This window comes from Channa argus, chromosome 5, assembly GCF_033026475.1.
Source record: "Channa argus isolate prfri chromosome 5, Channa argus male v1.0, whole genome shotgun sequence".
Lineage (NCBI taxonomy): Eukaryota > Metazoa > Chordata > Actinopteri > Anabantiformes > Channidae > Channa > Channa argus.
The window spans coordinates 16,715,288-16,733,147 of NC_090201.1; the positions used below are offsets into that span (position 1 = coordinate 16,715,288).

The following is a 17,860-nucleotide window of genomic DNA, read 5'->3' on the forward strand; positions in this document are numbered from 1 at the left end:
AACCACACACCACATCCAGGAGATCACTGACATTTACAGAAACTTTTTGAAGGGACTGTTTCCAGTGACTGTGCTTACTCTGTGTAACAAATGCTCATACTCACTTTAGTTGTACAAAAAGTTTATTTCACAATTTTTCTACGTACAAAGGATTTTACTGTCCACTTTGAAAACAAAATTAGAGAACATAGACATCACTGTTAACCTGCAGTAGAATATGATCTGGTTTGTTTGTAATGAAAGTAAAGTACATTTAGTGAAGTATGTAGTTTTTAGATTAATAGTTGAATTTAATATTTATATTTCATGATGCTTTATGTGTAGTATCATAAAATAGAAAAACTGTGTTGTACTTCTTACTCTGTACCAAGTACCAAGTTGCTAGTCAGTTATCAATATTTCTAATATAATATAAAATATAATATAATATAAAATATAATATAAAAAAATGTGTTTAGTCATGTTACTTGTCACATTTCAGACATTTTTAAACTTCTCAGGTGGTTTGATTGAAATAGCTGCCCTATCAAAAAGGTTATAAAACTGAGAACTGGGTTTGTGTATCAGAACTTTTCCACCTTATTTCTTAACACATAATCATCTCATCATCTATTATATTTGTAATGTTACTTAAGAATATGATCTGAATAGTTCGTCTCAGAGGTGGGAGTAAGTCAAACATTTTCAAGTTACAGGCAAGTCTGAACTTCTTAAATTTGTAACTTTAGTCTGGCTCAATTCCACCACCATGTAGTCCTCCATTGTTTCTAAATAAAAATCTTTCATTGGAGTATGCCAAGACAAGCTGTTAAATTAATAAATGGGTTTAAACCAAACTGCACTTTGCACATGGATCCTACCAGTCAACTAGATACATACCAAGAAAACCCTGTTAGTTTCCGATTTCTTAGTGAAATCCAAATGAATGAAAACAATGAGGGCATGCTTTCATACCTCCTCTGACTGTATCTGTATCTGTAACTGGGGCAAGTCTCCTATGAGGTATAAACAACATGAAAGTATTTCCAACGGTTAAAATTAATACATGAGAGGACCTATCTTTCAGTGGGAAAAATAAGCATATGTAAATCCACAGGGGGAATTCCCCTAGTGGAACAGAGCTGAAAAATAAAACATGACAGAAACAGATACAGACCAACTATAGGAGGAAAGTAAGAGTTTTTTTCTAGACACTTTAAGCAGTTCATAGTAGTATTGATTATTACTTTACTTTACTGCAGTTTCTAATGTGTATTTCTCTGAGGCTTGTCTCTGACCCATTAAACCATAAACCATTATGTAACATTGTGAAGATTAAAGAAGCAGCAAAAATGATTATACTGTATGTATGTGCATTTTAGCAAGAGTAACAAAAATTGATGGACAACAATATAAGAAACCAGTGAGCTACGCAAATATCTTTCTATCCAAATTTGTAATAAATATTAAGGTTTCACAAAATGTGTTGTTTAAAGAAGGCAAAAGCTATGTTTTACCACTTAATTATAAATTGGTTTACACTTAAATGACAAAAAGTGAGGTATGGTATGTGCATATTGTCCAGATAATTAATCAAATATTCTGATAGAACAAACAAACAAAATAGTCAAATATTGACCACAATAACATTATGAATAAACCTGCTAAATACAGATACAGTAAATAGTTATTTTTAGGAATTTCTAATCAAAATAAAGTTAAAAAAAAAAATTACACTAAAGGAACCATATGAGTGACCAGCATAAAATTTTTCATGTGATGATTCTCTGGTCTAAATATTCACAGTATAAGGAAATATTTGTTTAATGTCAAGTTTCACCTCAGGGCTCCTCTGTATTCAGTTTGAGAGAGGAAAGACTATTGCCACTTTCCTCAACTGGTCTTCGACAGGAGTCCTTTGCTGGAAGCAAACAAAGCCAAATTCAGTAACACATTCACATACAACACCCTTTACGTTCACAATAAAAATGCTACCTCTTTGCGTCTTAATCAGCTGGCAAAGAACCAACAGAAAAGGTTATATGAATTATTAAAAGTAAATTCGTATTTCCTAGCACATGTGTATGTATTATATGAGCTCATCTTTTGAGCTTAGTAAATGTGGATCTGTGGCCTGTTGCCAATGCTTTGTGTTATGGCTGAAAACTGACAGGAAACAGCTTGTCTGTTCCTAGTCAAAGGTAATCGCAAATATTTTTTTTTAATCTGTACAAAAAACTGTAAAAATAACAATTAAAAATCTGTTGAAAATCACGACAACTACAAGACCCCAGAAAATTGTTGCGTCTGGCCAGAAAATAGCCCAAAATCTAACCCCACATAAAAATGTCAGCTTTACATGTTGGTTTTGAACTGAATAAAAAAACAGGATGTAACATTTGAAGTTAACATCCTTGCTTGTGTAAACTAATCAAACTAATCAACTAAATACTATGCATACTTATTAAACTGATGAACCATTTAATAAAAAAGCTGATTATTTTTAATCCTGCAGCATACTTTGTACTGCTGTTTTTCTCAGCACACAAGGAGTGATGTGCAGCTTGCAGGTCAACGCAGTCAGTATCAGCAGTCCAATAATCCCAAACATGAGGAGGGCCAAACCTGAACATAAAAAGCGACAATGAACTCAACTGAATGAATATTTTTTATATGAGGTTGTCATTGAAACAATGGCAGCAAATGTTTTACCAATGTAGTTGCCTGTGTTTGAAGGAGGGGTGGGCTCATTTTTCGTTATAGTGACTCTGTTTTGTGAAGGGGCTGTGGTGGTGGCCATAGTACGTCTAGTCTTCGTTTGAGTCTCCTCAACTGGACGCTTGGATGTTAATTGTGTGATGAAATCTTTAGTGATATAAGAGTCAGTCCTCAAATCATTACAGAGGACATCTGAGGTCCTGCTTCCAGTAATATTCACTCCTGAATCACATCTGGCATGAACAATGAAAGATAAGTAAGTAAAAGGTAACTACTGTAGACACATTTGATAATATATATGTTGTATAAGAAATTAAATAGTTTTAAAAACACTAGAATACAGTGGACTTACACTTTCCATTTTCGACAGGGTGAGTTGATAAGGTTGTTGAAATATCCAGCTTCACACTCTGAACATTCTGGAAAAAAATCAATCAATTAATACAACGAAAATTTCATGTGACGAATTGTATAAAGTTTATTTGATTCATGAATGGAAAGACCTCCATCTTTTAGTCCAAATCCAGGGTCACATTTGCAAGTGGAAGCATCACTCTCCAAAGGAACAAATCCTTTACGACATTGACATTTCCTATCAGTTTCTTTTGTGCACTCCTCTTTGATGAAACTCCCCCGATCTTTTATAAAAACCAAAAAACATACTGTTTAAAGCAGGTGGAGACTAAAAAAACAACTACTTAATTTGGTTTCAGATGCAGTGGTGAATCTGTAGCTAAGTGTGTGAAAAAACAGCATCTATCCATCAATTATTATCAACTGTTCAAGGGTTGGGGTGAAATTACATATATGCATTTATCAGTCATTTCACAAAGAACATGATGCCGAAGTTTCACCACTTACTTTCTTCACAATTTGTGCATGGTTTGCACTGTTGGGAACGATTTTCCTTAGGCTGGTATGATCCATCAGGACAGGGTTTGCAACCATCTTTAGGATTTAGTGCTACTCTTTGACCTTAATTTATTTCATAGTATCCAAAAAACAAAAGGAAAATTCAGGCTACTTTCTACAGTAACACACATAAGCACATGACAAAAAGAGGAAGTAAAGCTTGTATATTCTACATTTTTCAAAATGAGAAGGAAATTCACATAAAAAAAATGTTATACTTTACCTTTTGGGCAAATCCCAACTCCATCTGAACCATGGATGTATTTAGACAAAGTCAAAGTGAATATTACTAGTTTTAGCGGGAGCATATTTTGTACTGACTGGTGCCAGACAGCGGCAGACAGAAAACACCCCACGCTGGGAATCAGCATATATACAAGGGACAGACTAGAAACACCCACATGCTTGTTTTTTTTACACTCATAATCTGCCTAAGTATAAAACTTTTGTTTGGAAGCAGTCATGCCATATTCTGTTGAAACCAAATGTTTACAAACACTGTTTAAAAATAAACTTGATTTTACTGACTGTCTGACATTAAATCAGTTAGGTCAACTAGAATCAGAAGCCAATTAAAATTTGAAGTTTACATACACTTCCTTAGCATTTGGTCGCATTGCCTTAAAATGTTCTGGATATTTTTCCACAAGCTTCTCACAATAGTTTGCTGAAATGTTTTTAAATTAAAACATTTTTACTTATGCAGATCAATTCCCATTCACAAATTTGCATCAGTGGACTTTCCAGTGCACATTTTGAAACTTATGCAAGGATAGATTAGAAATCTATATAACTGTAAAATGTCAAGAACAAGTCTGACTTAGGACAGTCTTAAGCCACAGTGCACTTTCTTTCTTTCAAGCCACCTGAGTGTTCCATGCTAGATGGAGTTTGACTGGTGATCATGGAGATGAAGATGGAAATACATTTTTGTTTTATTTGTGTTTTTTTGTTTTTGTTTGTTTTAACTACATACTGTATGTATGATTTGGGGCTTGGTGACTCAGTGGTAAAGCATTAGATTGTGGCTGCAGAAGTCCACAGGTTAGAATCCCATCAGGTGTGGCCCTGCCCAGCCACCAAAGGCCATCTTGGTGCCGGTCCCGAGTCCAGATAAAAATGGGAAGGTTGTGGCAGGAAGGGCATCAGAAGTAAAAACTAATGCCAAATCAACGTGCTTAACACATTGTGGCGACCCCTGAAGGGACAAGCCAAAAACCGCTGATCTTTTGATTGCAGGTATAATTTATTTATTTAATCATGTAATGTCAAACATTTGTCTGTGTGGTAAAAAATGTATTTTTGACATTTTCATTGTGGGTTTTTGCTTTGCTTTGTTTGAAGTTATACATACTGTTTTTAGATATTTTAGATATTGTGTTAAAACATTTGAAAGATAAATAGCAAACTTCTGTTGATTATTATCTATTATCTTAAGAAAACATTTGTAAGACAGACCTGCATAACAACTTAGGAACAAAATAATTTCTAGCGTAGGAGAGCAGAATGTGGGTTTTTCTAAATTATAATAGTTGCGGGTGTTCTCTCACAAAGAATCTATAAATGTCATGCCTGTGTATACTAGACTAAACAGTTATGTTAGTAACTACATTGTTCAAATAGCCTTTACAGTTCTTACTCAGTTTTATATTTGACCATTGAACTTGACCAATCAATAAATAGTTTTTTTTTAAATAATCACATCTCTGTTTTTCAATATGCTTTGTAATTATAGAAAACTTTTCTAAAATTTTCCATCTGTAGTGTTTCCAGTTCCCTTATAAATGTTTTTTCGGAAAGAAAATATATCTTTAATTAGGTTTAGCGCTTTTGTGCCGTGTTTATTAACCTTTATCTGTGCTCTTTTTTCTTTATTTTTTTCTTTCTGCCCTAATGGGGAAGATAAACCACAGACTTTTACCTATCGGAAATTATGCAGCCTTGTTGTTTTGCCAGTAAGAACATGACATAGTACCTTTGCACATGGGTTCAAACACCAGATGGAAATATAATCTGCAAGATACAACCACACAGATGCTGAAAGCTCACTTCTTGAAGACGGATGTTGAATACACCTCCGTTCAAGTTTTTGATTCTGTCCTTGACTGAAATTATGTATAACATCACAAATTTCTTTACATTTTCATATTGAAGTGATTTACTGTCATTTTGATGCAATAGTACTACTAATCAATATCAGAACCTAAAAAGAAACAAGGAATCTGTTGCTTTTAGTAGTTTTGGCCACTAAAGTGATGAGTTAGACTTAGCTGCCACTTTTATACTGAACTGTCAGTTGTTTTCTTTGGAAATAGTGTCTGTGTACTGTAATAGGCCCTTTCGACTGCTGTAGTCATCTATATTATGGAAATAGCCCTATAACTATCCAGCATTTTTTTTTTTTTTTTGTAGATACACTTACTGGCCACTTTATTAGGTACACCTGTACAGTTTAATGCAATCCAATACAGCAGACTTTTACAATTTTATAATTTCTCAGTTTTTAAGTTGAAACTGTCAGAAATGTGATAATTCTACTCTGTTTAATATTGAGATCATAGTGGGTGGTGGAGTCGTACGGGAGTGTATTGTAAGAAGAAGTGGTTATAATGATTTGTCCCCCTCTTTTTTAGAAAGGTGTAATAAAACAGCCAGTGAGTGTATATTTGTCAAGAAGTACGAAAGCATCTCTTAAACGCTATGATTAAATTGCCCCTAACAATGGCATTAAGACCAAGGGTTCCCAATGGTGCTGGGGATATGTTTATTACTTACTAACCCTATAATTTGACTATAAATAGTTATTTGGATTAGAGCCTACATCAGTCCTTTACAGGGGTAGTAATAGCAGAAATGGGAAAATCACGTGGCCGGATTAGTAAACTTTTCACATTTTTGCCTCCTATGGTTTGTCTTTAATTGCTTATCCTGTTCAGGAAGTCACACCTACGGGCAATTTAGAGTCACCAGTTAACTTAACATGCATGTGTTTGGACTGTGGGAGGAGACCGGGAGATGCAGAGAAAACCCCCACAAGCACAGGGAGAACATGCAAACTCCACACAGAAAAGCTCTAGCATAGCAGCACTAAACACTCCACCACGATGCCGCTCTTTGAAACAGCAGCTGTGCCATAAATGTTACTTTACAATGTTATAGGTTCTCAGTTTTTAAGTTTAAACTGTCTGAAAAGATAAAGAAATGGCCTGTGAGTGTATGTGTTACTTGACAAAGATGGAAGATGATGGGATCATCCAACCTACACTTTGAGTTTATTTTGACACTAGTGTGGAGGAAAACTCCAACAAAGCTAATGAAAAACCATCCCAGTCAACACCACGTAAAACTGTTTAACAAGAGGGTGCAAAATGAAAGATGGAGATGCTACGAACGATGTAAAATAAATGTTATATCGTTCACTTTTTTGCTTTCTTCAAATGTGTCATTTTATTGATTTGATGCTTTTAATCTATTAAAGCTATTAATCAACATTGACAACAATAAAAACAAAGAACAACACAAGAGCAAACCTTCAACCTACTTGTGGGTTCCAAGATGTTTATCAGTAAAGACGCCTGTTGTTTGTCTCTTTCTGACATCACAGAAGGTTTTAATCGGGCCATTTGTTTTTCATATAGCAACCATCACTAAAAACAATCTAAAGCAATCCTTTGTTGAATGGGATTTTAGTCCTGTGACAAAGTTTCAAAAGCAAACAAAGCCATAGACAAGCACCACAGCTTGTTGGGTAAGTGGAATTGTAGTGTCACAAACAACTTGTAGTTATAACGTCAGAACACTTCAGTTCTTAACTTGTCCACAAGTTATCCAAAGGTGTAAAGTAAAGAACATGGCAGTCAAACACAGTTTTTACGATCAAATGGAACTATAGGAGCCAGTGGACACACATGAGCACTATACCTTCTAGTGCCATAAAGTAGAATTTCTTATGATTGTATCCAGCTCCAAAATTTCCATTTTCAGTTCATTTTCCCATCAGATTTCATGTACACCAAAAAATTGTGTTGGTGTAAATTGGTTGCTGATTTGTTTCGTGCAGCAGCAGCAGCAGCAGCAGCAGCAGCAGTACCTGTTAGTATTATGCTTTGTAGTTACTGTGAGAAAAAAGTAGAAAAACCCAAACTGAGAAAATCCAGAGAAACATTTAACACAGGAAAGGAGAAATACTACTAAAATGTAGAAGATTTAGTGTGAACTTGCCTAACATATATGTGATACAAATAATCTGTGGATTGAAATAAATTAACATAAAATAATCTATGAGTTAACATGTTCATATTTGTATCATAAAGGCTTCACAGCCTTGTGTGTAACATTTAGTACAGAAGAGCAAGAAACCACATTAATTTTCCTATCAAGCTTTCCATTGTCATTAGAACAGTAGAAAGGATGAAACACAGCACTCATCAACATTCTCTTTCTTATGAATCCAGTGAAACAACACAGAAATCTTAGTGTCACCATGGACTCCAAAGAGCTCCAAAGAGAGATGGGCACAAACCAGACTCCAAACTTGCTTTGACTTTCCCTTTAAAGTGAAAGTATGTTCAGCACTGCCTCTGATTGAACCAGCGTTCATTAGCACATGGGCTGCGTATATTTACCTGGCTCTTGCATCTTTACCCTCATATCTTGGTATTTATATCTTTAAGGCATTTATGCTCTTTCTACTTCATGGTGTAGTTTATTTCCTGTTTATTTTCTGAAGCACTGTGAGCTGCGATTGTCTATGAAATGTGCCAAAAAAAACCTGTCTTCTCATTTGAAATTCATTTGATTCATTTACTTAAGATATTCACTTATTTCTCACTGTGTTGCATTTGGTGTGAGATAAAATACCAATTCCAGCATACACTATCGAGTGCTGTACTAGACATATGTACAAAACAAAATGTGCTGCAAATGTCTTTGGTAAAATGACTTGAAGTTGCAGTGCCTCACCAAAACAGAATGAGAGTGAGTTACAACAGGCATTCAGGTTTTGTTTGGATATTAACTTTCAGTATGCTTCAGAAAACAAACTATACAGCTTTACTGGAAAACACTCTACAGTAACTTGGTCCTCAAAACATATTTACTCAAAATATATCTATGACTACTTTCATTTACAGTGTGTTGCCTACGTGCATAGTATAGAGTATGAATGTGGCTTCATGGGAATATTTAGGCTACTATAAGTGTCAGTATGCCTCCATTTGAACGTGTGTACTACTTAATAGATCCAGTAGATGGTGGTAATGGGACACCGGCGTTTCTGCAATTAGAGGAAGAAAAGCATCACGACGGGAAATCCTGTAGTACGACATGTCGAAAAATAAGATGCATGAAATGCGGCACTAGTTAGCAGGAGTTGATGTTTAGTTGTTGTTAAAAGAGAAACTGTCCCACCACACTTAACCAGTAAGTTCAAAGCAGGCTTTGTCTTTCGGTTCAAAATAAATTCCACCTTTCACGCTATTTTTTACTATAGCATGAATTAATTTGGGGAAAATCCGACAAACAAGTCGGTTTCATCTTTAAAACAAGGAGCTAACATTACACTAACCGCATTCTCTTACAGCGGGTTTGTTCAGTGATACTGCCCCAAAAAAGCGATGCTGGTTACCGTTTTCTGTGCGCCGAGGGATCGCCCAGAAACCACTTTCGTCCTAGATGTGTCCCCAGAGCTGGAGCTGAGAGACTTTGTAGCACTTTGTGAACTGGAATCAGGAATCCCAGCCGGGGAAATCCAGGTAAGTCCTGAGCTAGCTTTAGTCACAGAGCTAACGTGGCTAATAGCTACAGTAGATAGCTGACTTGCTAGCATGAATCGGAGTTTTTGCTGTTTAGAAGGACGGGGTGTTGCGAAACCTGTGTAATTAACGACACGCGTTTATCTAGTTGTGTCCGCAAAGGTTAATAACGGTTACAAGCTGCCATGTTTATCTCCGCAAAGTCAGTTACCCTAGTGGCAAACTAATGAAGGTAGCTAACTCTTTTCTGTTCGAGCTAACTAATTCAGCACATTGACCTTATAGATAAAGTTAATTAAAGTGACAGCTGTAGAAAACCCGCAGTTGTATGGAAAGGTTACAGTAACGGTGGTTTAGTATGGGGGGCAGAAAAACCTGTTATGCAACATGGGGGAAAGGCTTAATATACTATCATGATAATATTTTTGTAACATACTTTAGCGCTAATGAAATTAATTAGTGCCCATGAGCATTATATTTGTGCAGCATACAGTCTAAGACTAAAGAACAGCCAAAAGTATACTAAATAAAACCCATTTACGCTATAAAAAAGAACATGAAAATAATTTGTTGGCTGCATAGTGTACTGAGAGTACATAGTCTCTCCTTGACAAGAGTTATCCTGTCTGTGGCTATGTCTGTTGCTCCCTGCATGTTTATTTATAATTTAAATTAATATTGGGAAATATTCTGCATTTCTCCGTATCCAGATCACATATGTAGATCAGCCCCTCAAAGACCTCACTCGTGCCTTGGGGACCTATGGTATTAAGGATGGAGATGTGGTTGTTCTCCGGCAAGCTGACAGAAGGCCACCCCCAACTCAGCCAGCCTTCCCAGGTGATGCACAAATAGATAAAACATTAGAAAGGCCTGTCGCTGGCATCTACGTGTAATATGGGTATAATCAGGTTAATGTTGTTTTACAACCAAATACCATGGGAGTAGTTGGCTACAAAATGAAGATGTGTCTTATATAAGGAAAGTAAACAATTGTCTGCTGTTGATTGTAATCGCGTATGTTTTCATTTAGGCACTCAGGGTGCCTGTTAAAAAGACAAATTAATATTCTTTTGTCCTTTTGATAAGTGGAGTTTATGTACACAATGTGCTAACTCTTGCCCTTTATCCTATCTGGCCTGTAGGTTTGCCTCGTATCGACTTTCGTTCCATCACAGTCCCAGGCACCTCTTCATCAACCAGCCAACATGGTGCCATAAGGCCGCAGCAGCATGTTGCACAACCTCCCACACCAATGGCCTTGCACGGCCCCTCCCCTCAGGGGCTGGACGACCCTGCCTTACTCCAGCAGATGCTATTATCCAATCCACACGAGCTTTCACTCCTAAAGGAGCGAAATCCACCACTTGCTGAGGCACTGCTCAGCGGAGACTTGGGTAAATACAGAGAAGCCCTTACATGCCATGGTATTTGTTTACATTATTTTTATCAGTCTTCTTAGTGCAATTGTGTGTTTCCTCAGAGCGTTTCACCAAAGTGCTGCTAGAGCAACAGCAGGATCGAGCTAAGAGAGAGCAAGAAAGGATCCGACTTCTGACTGCCGATCCTTTTGATTTGGAAGCCCAAGCAAAGATTGAGGAGGACATAAGGTATGGTCTAGAGGCTGTAGAGTGTGTTGTGCAAATACAATGTGATACTGTTTGTGTAACTTTGGAAGTAAGTCCAAATGTAAGCAGGGATAAAACTTCATACACTATAACACTACATATAGCCAACATGTTTTTATTTATTTAAAAAAAAAAAAAGGCAAGTCTGTTATTGTTGGATTTGTTTATATTCCAGGCAACACAATGTGGAAGAAAACATGACCATTGCAATGGAGGAGGCGCCTGAGAGCTTTGGACAGGTGGTTATGCTCTACATTAACTGCAAAGTCAATGGGCACCCTGTGAAAGCTTTTGTTGACTCAGGTAATAAAAATTTCATCTAGATTTATTTGTAACTACTGAATCATTTTTACCCTACAAACCAGGAATTCAAATGTTGATGTCTTCCATAATTTCTTCCATAATTTAGTTTTAGCATTAGCATTCACACAGCCCAAAGTGTAGTCTTTTGTATTACTTTTTGTGACATTTGACACTTAACCATATTAAAAGTGCTGTATATCAGGTATTATCAGATGTTCTTTATAAATGTTCATTTCTACTATTCCAAATATTTACTATAATCATAGCTAATTTGGCTTTGTTTACTGTTGCTGAATTGCGTTTTCTTAACATAATTTTATGGGAAAAATAGAAATCCTGATCATTTATAGTTGTATGTCCACCATATATCATTATTGTCTGTTTAACAAACACAATTGTTGCATGCACATTTACCTTGTTGCATTCTTATATTTTTGGGGGCATGTTTATTGCAATATATGCTGAAATGATAAAGCGATAAAGCCTTTCTCAACAGTGCATCACATGACATGTTTATCCATGCAAAGTATTAAGACTAGGGCCAGTGAAGTTGACTTAGCAGGAGTGGTGTCTACACTACTGATATGAAAAATATGTTTACTTTGTTGTAGGTATTAGATCACACAGACTAATTATGTATTTTTGATTTATTTCCTTTTTGTTACCACCTCTCTACAGCTACTTGTTATATTCCTGGTTCATTTAAAATTAAGATTAAAACGCACATACAACTTACTAGAGTGTAGGCCCCATATTAAAATTATGGGAAACCCCTCTCCTGGGTCATTGAATCTAAGGACAGTAATACACAAAACTGACTTTAAAGAACTAGCTTTGAGAAAGACAAGCTGCGGTGTCATTATGTGCATGTGATAAAGGATGAAATAGCGGAAGACCTGGGACTGCATATATAACTGTAAACAAAACAGCGTTAGCTTACAACTCTGCCTTACCACAGACGGTTTATAACAACTTCAGATCTAATAAATGTGTAATAAGTAGTTGCAAGACAATTTAGATTTACACAGCAGTGTTTTCTTTCCATCTTAATTGCATAGGCCATTTAAGATGGTATGACAATGTATGACCTGTTCCTTTTTTATCAGGAGCTCAAATGACCATCATGAGTCAGGCGTGTGCTGAGCGCTGTAACATCATGCGGCTAGTGGACCGACGGTGGGCTGGGATTGCAAAAGGAGTCGGCACCCAGAAAATCATTGGCAGAGTGCATTTGGGTTGGTGCTTTTGTGTGTGTGTGTGTGTGTTTGTTTGTTTGTTTTAAAGCAGGTTTGTAGTTTAACCTGTCTAGTTCCCAGAGAAAATTTTTCATATGATGAGCTTTTCTTATTATACTGCATGCAATTAAAAAAATGCTGGACTGTTAAGTCACTGCTGGAGAGAATAAAGTCTCTTGCAGATATCCACAAACTAGTATAGCTGGACTGAGCAGCACATATTTAAAACTGCATACAGTGGTATAATATCTTGTCAGAGAGTCTGACTTGTTGCACTTTTGTAGCTCAGGTTCAGATAGAAGGTGACTTCCTTCCATGTTCCTTTTCCATTTTGGAGGACCAGCCAATGGACATGCTGCTTGGCCTGGACATGCTCAAGAGACACCAGGTATGACTTCCTTTTATCAGATCACAGTGTGCAGTACAGTAATATACTGAATTTGTTATGCGTATAAAGAGAGTAAACTGGTTAATTTTTTTGTTTTTCTTGAAGTGTTCAATCGACCTGAAGAAGAGCGTGCTTCTGATAGGCACCACAGGCACTGAAACTCGCTTCCTATCTGAGGCAGAGCTTCCAGAATGTGCCCGGCTGGCATATGGAACGGAGGGGCGTGAAGATGCCCGTCCAGAAGAGATGGCTGATAGAGAACTGGCAGAAGCACTTCAGAGATCCATACAAGAAAGCGGTATGAAACTGCTTCCCATTTCTGAACTTCAGCCTGTTTTGAACTGAAGTTTTTCCAGCTCAGCTAGAACTACATTTGCATGTGCCATTTAAAGCTTCTTACTCTCAACCCCATTAAGCAGTCATTTGAATTTTCAGTCACATGATCATCCCATGTCGCCAACTCAGCAAATTTACTGTTTTAGAATAGGAATAGGTCAGAAAATTAAAACTGGTCAGGCAAATCATTTATCATATAGGAAACATCTTGCCAGAGATCAAGGCTTTTTGGCTTAAAGGGAAACAGTCATGACTTGAAACTCTATTTCTGTATTTTGTATTTTTATTTTTTTTTTTGTCCTTTCGGCTTATCCCGTGAGTTCAGGGTCGCCACAGCAGATCATTGTCCGCATGTTAAATTGGCACAGTTTTTACGCAGGATGCCCTTCATGACGCAACCCTCCCCAATTTCTACCGGGTTTGGACCGCCACTGCACAGCTGGGGATCGGAATGGGCTTTATGGGTTCAGTGTCTTGCCTAGGGAGACTTCGACATATAGCCAGGACCGAGGATCGAACCACTGTCCCTGTGGTCCATGGAGGACTGCCTGTTGAATAATAAAATGCCTCATTATCAACTATTTTCCCTCTATTTAACAAGCTTGTTTGCTTTTAAAGTGTTAACTATTTTATATCACTGCTAAAGAGTCTGAATCTAAAGATATACCACCTGGTTTTTAGCTTTGCTAATAGGTGTGATGTTTTTAGTGAAATGGACGTTTTATAAAGGTCCCTATTCACATTGGAGGAAAGACTTAAATGTAAAAGCCAATAATGATAGTGAGGAGTAACTCAGATGTCTCTTTCTCACATGTTCAGTATGGACTGTTAAATTTAGTCAGTGTTGGACAGTGCACATGGATCATTGAAGCAGTGTGCTAACAGCACTTGAAGCCTCCAACAAAGGCAAACTGAAAGGAACATCTTGTGCTAACAAAACAGTTGGTGGTTTTTTGTATTAAAAGGTTTATTACATATCAGACAATAACAGTTAAAATAAATCCATACGATCTCACACTACAAAAACGGCATTGCATTTCTATGAAAAATTAAATTGTTGTTTTATTAACATTAGAAAATGATCAACGAGGCGTTTTATTAACATTAGAAAATGATCAACAACTTGTAAAACATGAAACTGCTAACATGATTAAATCACCCTGAAACTATGAGTAAAATGCTTATTGGCTCTAAATTTATTTGCAGATATGCATCGTATGTATGATAATGAGTTAGTCGTTTCAGCCAAATGTTAACAACTCTCTTAAAAGTAACGTCAATAATCGTCAAAATGTAATCTTATCATATTTCCCTTTAATGCTTTTCGAGCGTTACATTTGCACAGGTGCCAAAAATGCCCATAGTCTATGGTCTAACTGTTTCCACTGTCCAGCCACATCAATTAATAGCAGCAGGTTGCAAACAGAGTATAAAATAAAAAAACAGGATTTGAGGCAGTCCAATAATTCAGTGATTTTTATCAGATTTCCTAATGACATGACCTCATTTCAGCATTCAAAGGTTTAGTACCAGGCTATGTAATGACCTAAGGACAAAGGCTCAAGCTGTTTTTGTGGATGACACAATTCACATCTTTGTGTGTGAAAAGGCTGATAGGTTGGTGCATGCCCTGTGTGTGACCGCTAACTTTCTTCGTCCCTTTGCATGATGTGTGTGGTGTGTTCCCTAACCCCTGAGCAGGACAGCACTGATGCATTTGGAGACAGCTGGAGAGGGCCCTACCAACCAGGTACTGCAAATTCACAAGTCCATTGCCAGTGCAGTCCATCCAAGCTATGTTTTTTATTATTTGCTCTTATTTTGCTGCTGGATCAGTTTATTTATCTTGTGTTTTTATTTTTACTTATTTTGTGTGTTTATTCTGAATACATTTAACTTTTACAAAGAGAAAACTGTAGCACAGTCGACAAAATATGTGCAAAGCCTCTGAGTTTTATGAACACGTTATTTGGGTTGTTTCTTAAGCTGCATTCAAAGTAATTATTCAAAATCCAAATGTTTAATTCCCAGTTATATTTTCTCTAACAATAGACACTGCAGATGGACAAACTACCTCACCACAGTCCCCGCCATTTACAGTATCCAGAAACTTAGACCAAATGTCCTCATCCACCTCCCCTTCCCAAAGCCCTTCCTCTGGCCAACCCGAGACCTTGGATCGCTCTCAGTCTGCCCCAGCTGCCACGGAGCAGGCCTTAGCGCTAGGGCAGTGCAAGGACCAACGTGGCTTTCAGGAGCTTTCTTGGCCTATGTCCGAAGCAGAGGAAACTGGTGCTACAGCTCATCGGGTTCATCCTCACCCTTTGCCTGTCCATAGCAACTCCAAAGTGCCCCCTGAATCCAGTCCCAAAACTGACGTCCTTCCTACGTGCACCCCTCCTGCAGACATGACTTCCCCATCCCAGTATCCAGAGGGTGTAGTGCTTTCTGGAGCTACAGAAGGTGATTCTGAATCATTTGAGGTAATGAACAGCTCCGTGCTCCCAAATGCAGAGGAACTGTCCCCCACTCAGCCCATGGAGCAAGAAACAACTGAGTCAGTCACAGCTGACACCACTGGAGCAAGTCCGAGTGCCCCAAGCCAACCTGACTCTGTTGAAATGGAGTCCCCGGTTGCCTCCAATGATGTGGTGACATCTGAGAGAGACCAGCCTGAAGGAGAGCACTGCTCCAGCTCTGATATACCCTCACTGGCAGCTGCTCTGATGGAGCTTCATGAGCTGCTGGTATCCAACAACTGTGCTCACTCCCAAAACCGCAGCACCTCCTGCTCACCCTCACATCCATTCAGACAGGACACAGAGGAAGTGACCCCTGAGCCATGCACCCCATCACCCAAAAACACCCAGGCTGACCCCACCATTGTCATTACAGCTGGTGAAGAACTAAGTGATGCCAAAGCCAACCATGCTGCTGCTGTATCTGATGAGGAACCATCTATGCCTGATACGGCAAAGACAATGGAGGTACAAGGGCCATCACAGCATTCAAATGGTTCTGGAGAGAGGACAGATGGATGTGGGCAAGATGAAACCAGTAACAACATTCCTCAGCCTGAGCCAGAGGTTCCTCCTGATCCTGCAGGGGACCTGGAGTTCAGGCAACCTCCTGAGGGGCAGCAGGGAAGAGGGGTTGCAGATGGACGAGACTCTGGCACCAAGACCCCAGACACCATTGGCTTCCAGACTGAGCACACTTTTCTTAGTCCTTTGTCACTTGCAGCAGGTTCACCTGAGGAAGTCTCTTGCACCTCACCCACGTCTGTCCCTCCTCTTGCTCTGGCTCCCCAGCCTCCTTCTCCAGCCCCCCTTCTCCCTTCTCCACATCCTTTTATTGAACAATTCCCAACTGAGCACATTCAGAGAATCCAGGCAGCAGGTTTTTCTGCTAGGGAGGCTGCAGAGGCCCTGGAACAAGCCCATGGGGTTGTGGAGCTTGCTCTGCTGGCACTTTTAGCTCGCGGTATCACTGTGCCCACCTAGAATCATACTCAGTCATGCGAGTCCCCAGCCTCCCAATTCAGCACCTGTCTTCTTTATACCATGTTACTGATCCAGATATCTCAGTCCCTTTTTAGCAGGGAGAACATTTAAACACAGGGAAATGCTGTTTCATGGTTTGGAGCAATGACAACATGAATACTTTTCTGGAAACGAAAGATACGTGAGGTGTGTTTGCATGCAGATGTTTAGGTGCCCACTCATTTCCTCAGTTTTTAAAGATTTGGTATACTAGATTGATTTTCTTCTTGTTTTGTTGTCCAACACTTTATTACAATTGATTCTTGAACCACTAAACATTGTTATAATAACGCCTATAATAATCCCTTTGATATCATTAAACTATTATGTAAGCATTTACCTTGTGCATCAATCAAATAATCACAAAATGGAGTAAGTTGCTCCCACTCCTAAAGTATCATTGGTAGGCTTCAGATCATTTACACATGGATATTTGCTGATATATATAAAACGTCATGCAAATTTTATCTTCATTGCCCCTTCAAATTGCTGATTTTTACAAATCAGAATGGCTGATAATTTCTGATCATGTTTACAAAACATTTTGGAAATAAGTGGAAACCCCTAAAGTCACAGCCACACTGAAATATCAGTAAGCCACAAGTGTGCGTGTGTGTGTTGACGTATGATCGTAGATGGCATTTTTCAAATTCAGTATGCGTATTGCAGAAGGTATCTTGTACTGTATAAATCATCCTTCACAGTTTGAAAGCTTTGCCATGTGTAGATTACAAAACTGTTTGTAGCTTGTCATTTTGTGTCAAATCATAAAGGGTGTTCATACCTTAAAAACATAATTTTCATTTTGTAATCTGTTAAAATATGGCCATTTGTGGCTGTAAAATGTTTTGTCAGTGCATCATGTATCAAGAATTTTAATGGCTTTGAGTCATATACAATAAACAATGTTCAGGCAGATTTAATTATTTACTTTTATCTTGTATAAAATTTTAAAATGCAAATAAAATGGAAATAGTATTTGTATACCATGTGATAAGTCATTTTTTAGGTTACGTTTGATGTTTCTTTACTGTTGTCCTCAGAGTATCTGATGGGTGTGATGGGC

The 17,860-nt window shown here is 37.9% G+C and overlaps 2 protein-coding genes across 3 annotated transcripts; one reads left to right on the forward strand and one right to left on the reverse strand.

Annotated features, from left to right (window-relative positions):
• Positions 1 to 104: 104 nt before the first annotated feature.
• On the reverse strand, positions 105 to 9,029 carry si:ch73-361p23.3 (tumor necrosis factor receptor superfamily member 4). Its single transcript, XM_067503951.1, has 7 exons — positions 3,833 to 9,029; positions 3,559 to 3,672; positions 3,201 to 3,335; positions 3,050 to 3,116; positions 2,692 to 2,930; positions 2,500 to 2,604; positions 105 to 1,900 (listed from the first exon to the last, which is right to left on the reverse strand). The coding sequence occupies exons 1-7, from the start codon at positions 3,978 to 3,980 to the stop codon at positions 1,821 to 1,823; spliced, it is 888 nt and encodes a 295-aa protein (XP_067360052.1). The 5' UTR covers positions 3,981 to 9,029; the 3' UTR covers positions 105 to 1,820.
• On the forward strand, positions 8,898 to 17,712 carry ddi2 (DNA-damage inducible protein 2). Of its 2 annotated transcripts, XM_067503949.1 has the most exons (11): positions 8,898 to 9,030; positions 9,191 to 9,362; positions 10,073 to 10,202; positions 10,508 to 10,759; positions 10,846 to 10,972; positions 11,166 to 11,293; positions 12,400 to 12,528; positions 12,813 to 12,916; positions 13,022 to 13,214; positions 14,954 to 15,002; positions 15,305 to 15,396. In XM_067503949.1, exons 2-10 carry the CDS (start codon positions 9,225 to 9,227, stop codon positions 14,962 to 14,964), a joined length of 1,212 nt encoding a protein of 403 aa, XP_067360050.1. In that variant the 5' UTR covers positions 8,898 to 9,030; positions 9,191 to 9,224; the 3' UTR covers positions 14,965 to 15,002; positions 15,305 to 15,396. The 2 variants fall into 2 exon arrangements, with proteins under 2 accessions (XP_067360050.1, XP_067360049.1); XM_067503948.1 differs by lacking the exon at positions 14,954 to 15,002 and having other exon boundaries at positions 15,305 to 17,712.
• The last annotated feature ends 148 nt before the right edge of the window (positions 17,713 to 17,860 follow it).

Excerpts from the sequence above, each read along its gene's own strand:
- ddi2 (XM_067503948.1), top strand. The coding sequence starts at position 9,225 with ATGCTGGTTACCGTTTTCTGTGCGCCGAGGGATCGCCCAGAAACCACT. Across the intron at positions 10,760-10,845 it reads ACTGCTCAGCGGAGACTTGG|AGCGTTTCACCAAAGTGCTG; the intron begins GTAAATACAGAG and ends GTGTTTCCTCAG. Across the intron at positions 12,529-12,812 it reads CATTGGCAGAGTGCATTTGG|CTCAGGTTCAGATAGAAGGT; the intron begins GTTGGTGCTTTT and ends GCACTTTTGTAG.
- si:ch73-361p23.3 (XM_067503951.1), bottom strand. The coding sequence starts at position 3,980 with ATGCTGATTCCCAGCGTGGGGTGTTTTCTGTCTGCCGCTGTCTGGCAC. Across the intron at positions 3,673-3,832 it reads AGTTGGGATTTGCCCAAAAG|GTCAAAGAGTAGCACTAAAT; the intron begins GTAAAGTATAAC and ends AAATAAATTAAG. Across the intron at positions 2,605-2,691 it reads AAACACAGGCAACTACATTG|GTTTGGCCCTCCTCATGTTT; the intron begins GTAAAACATTTG and ends TTTTATGTTCAG.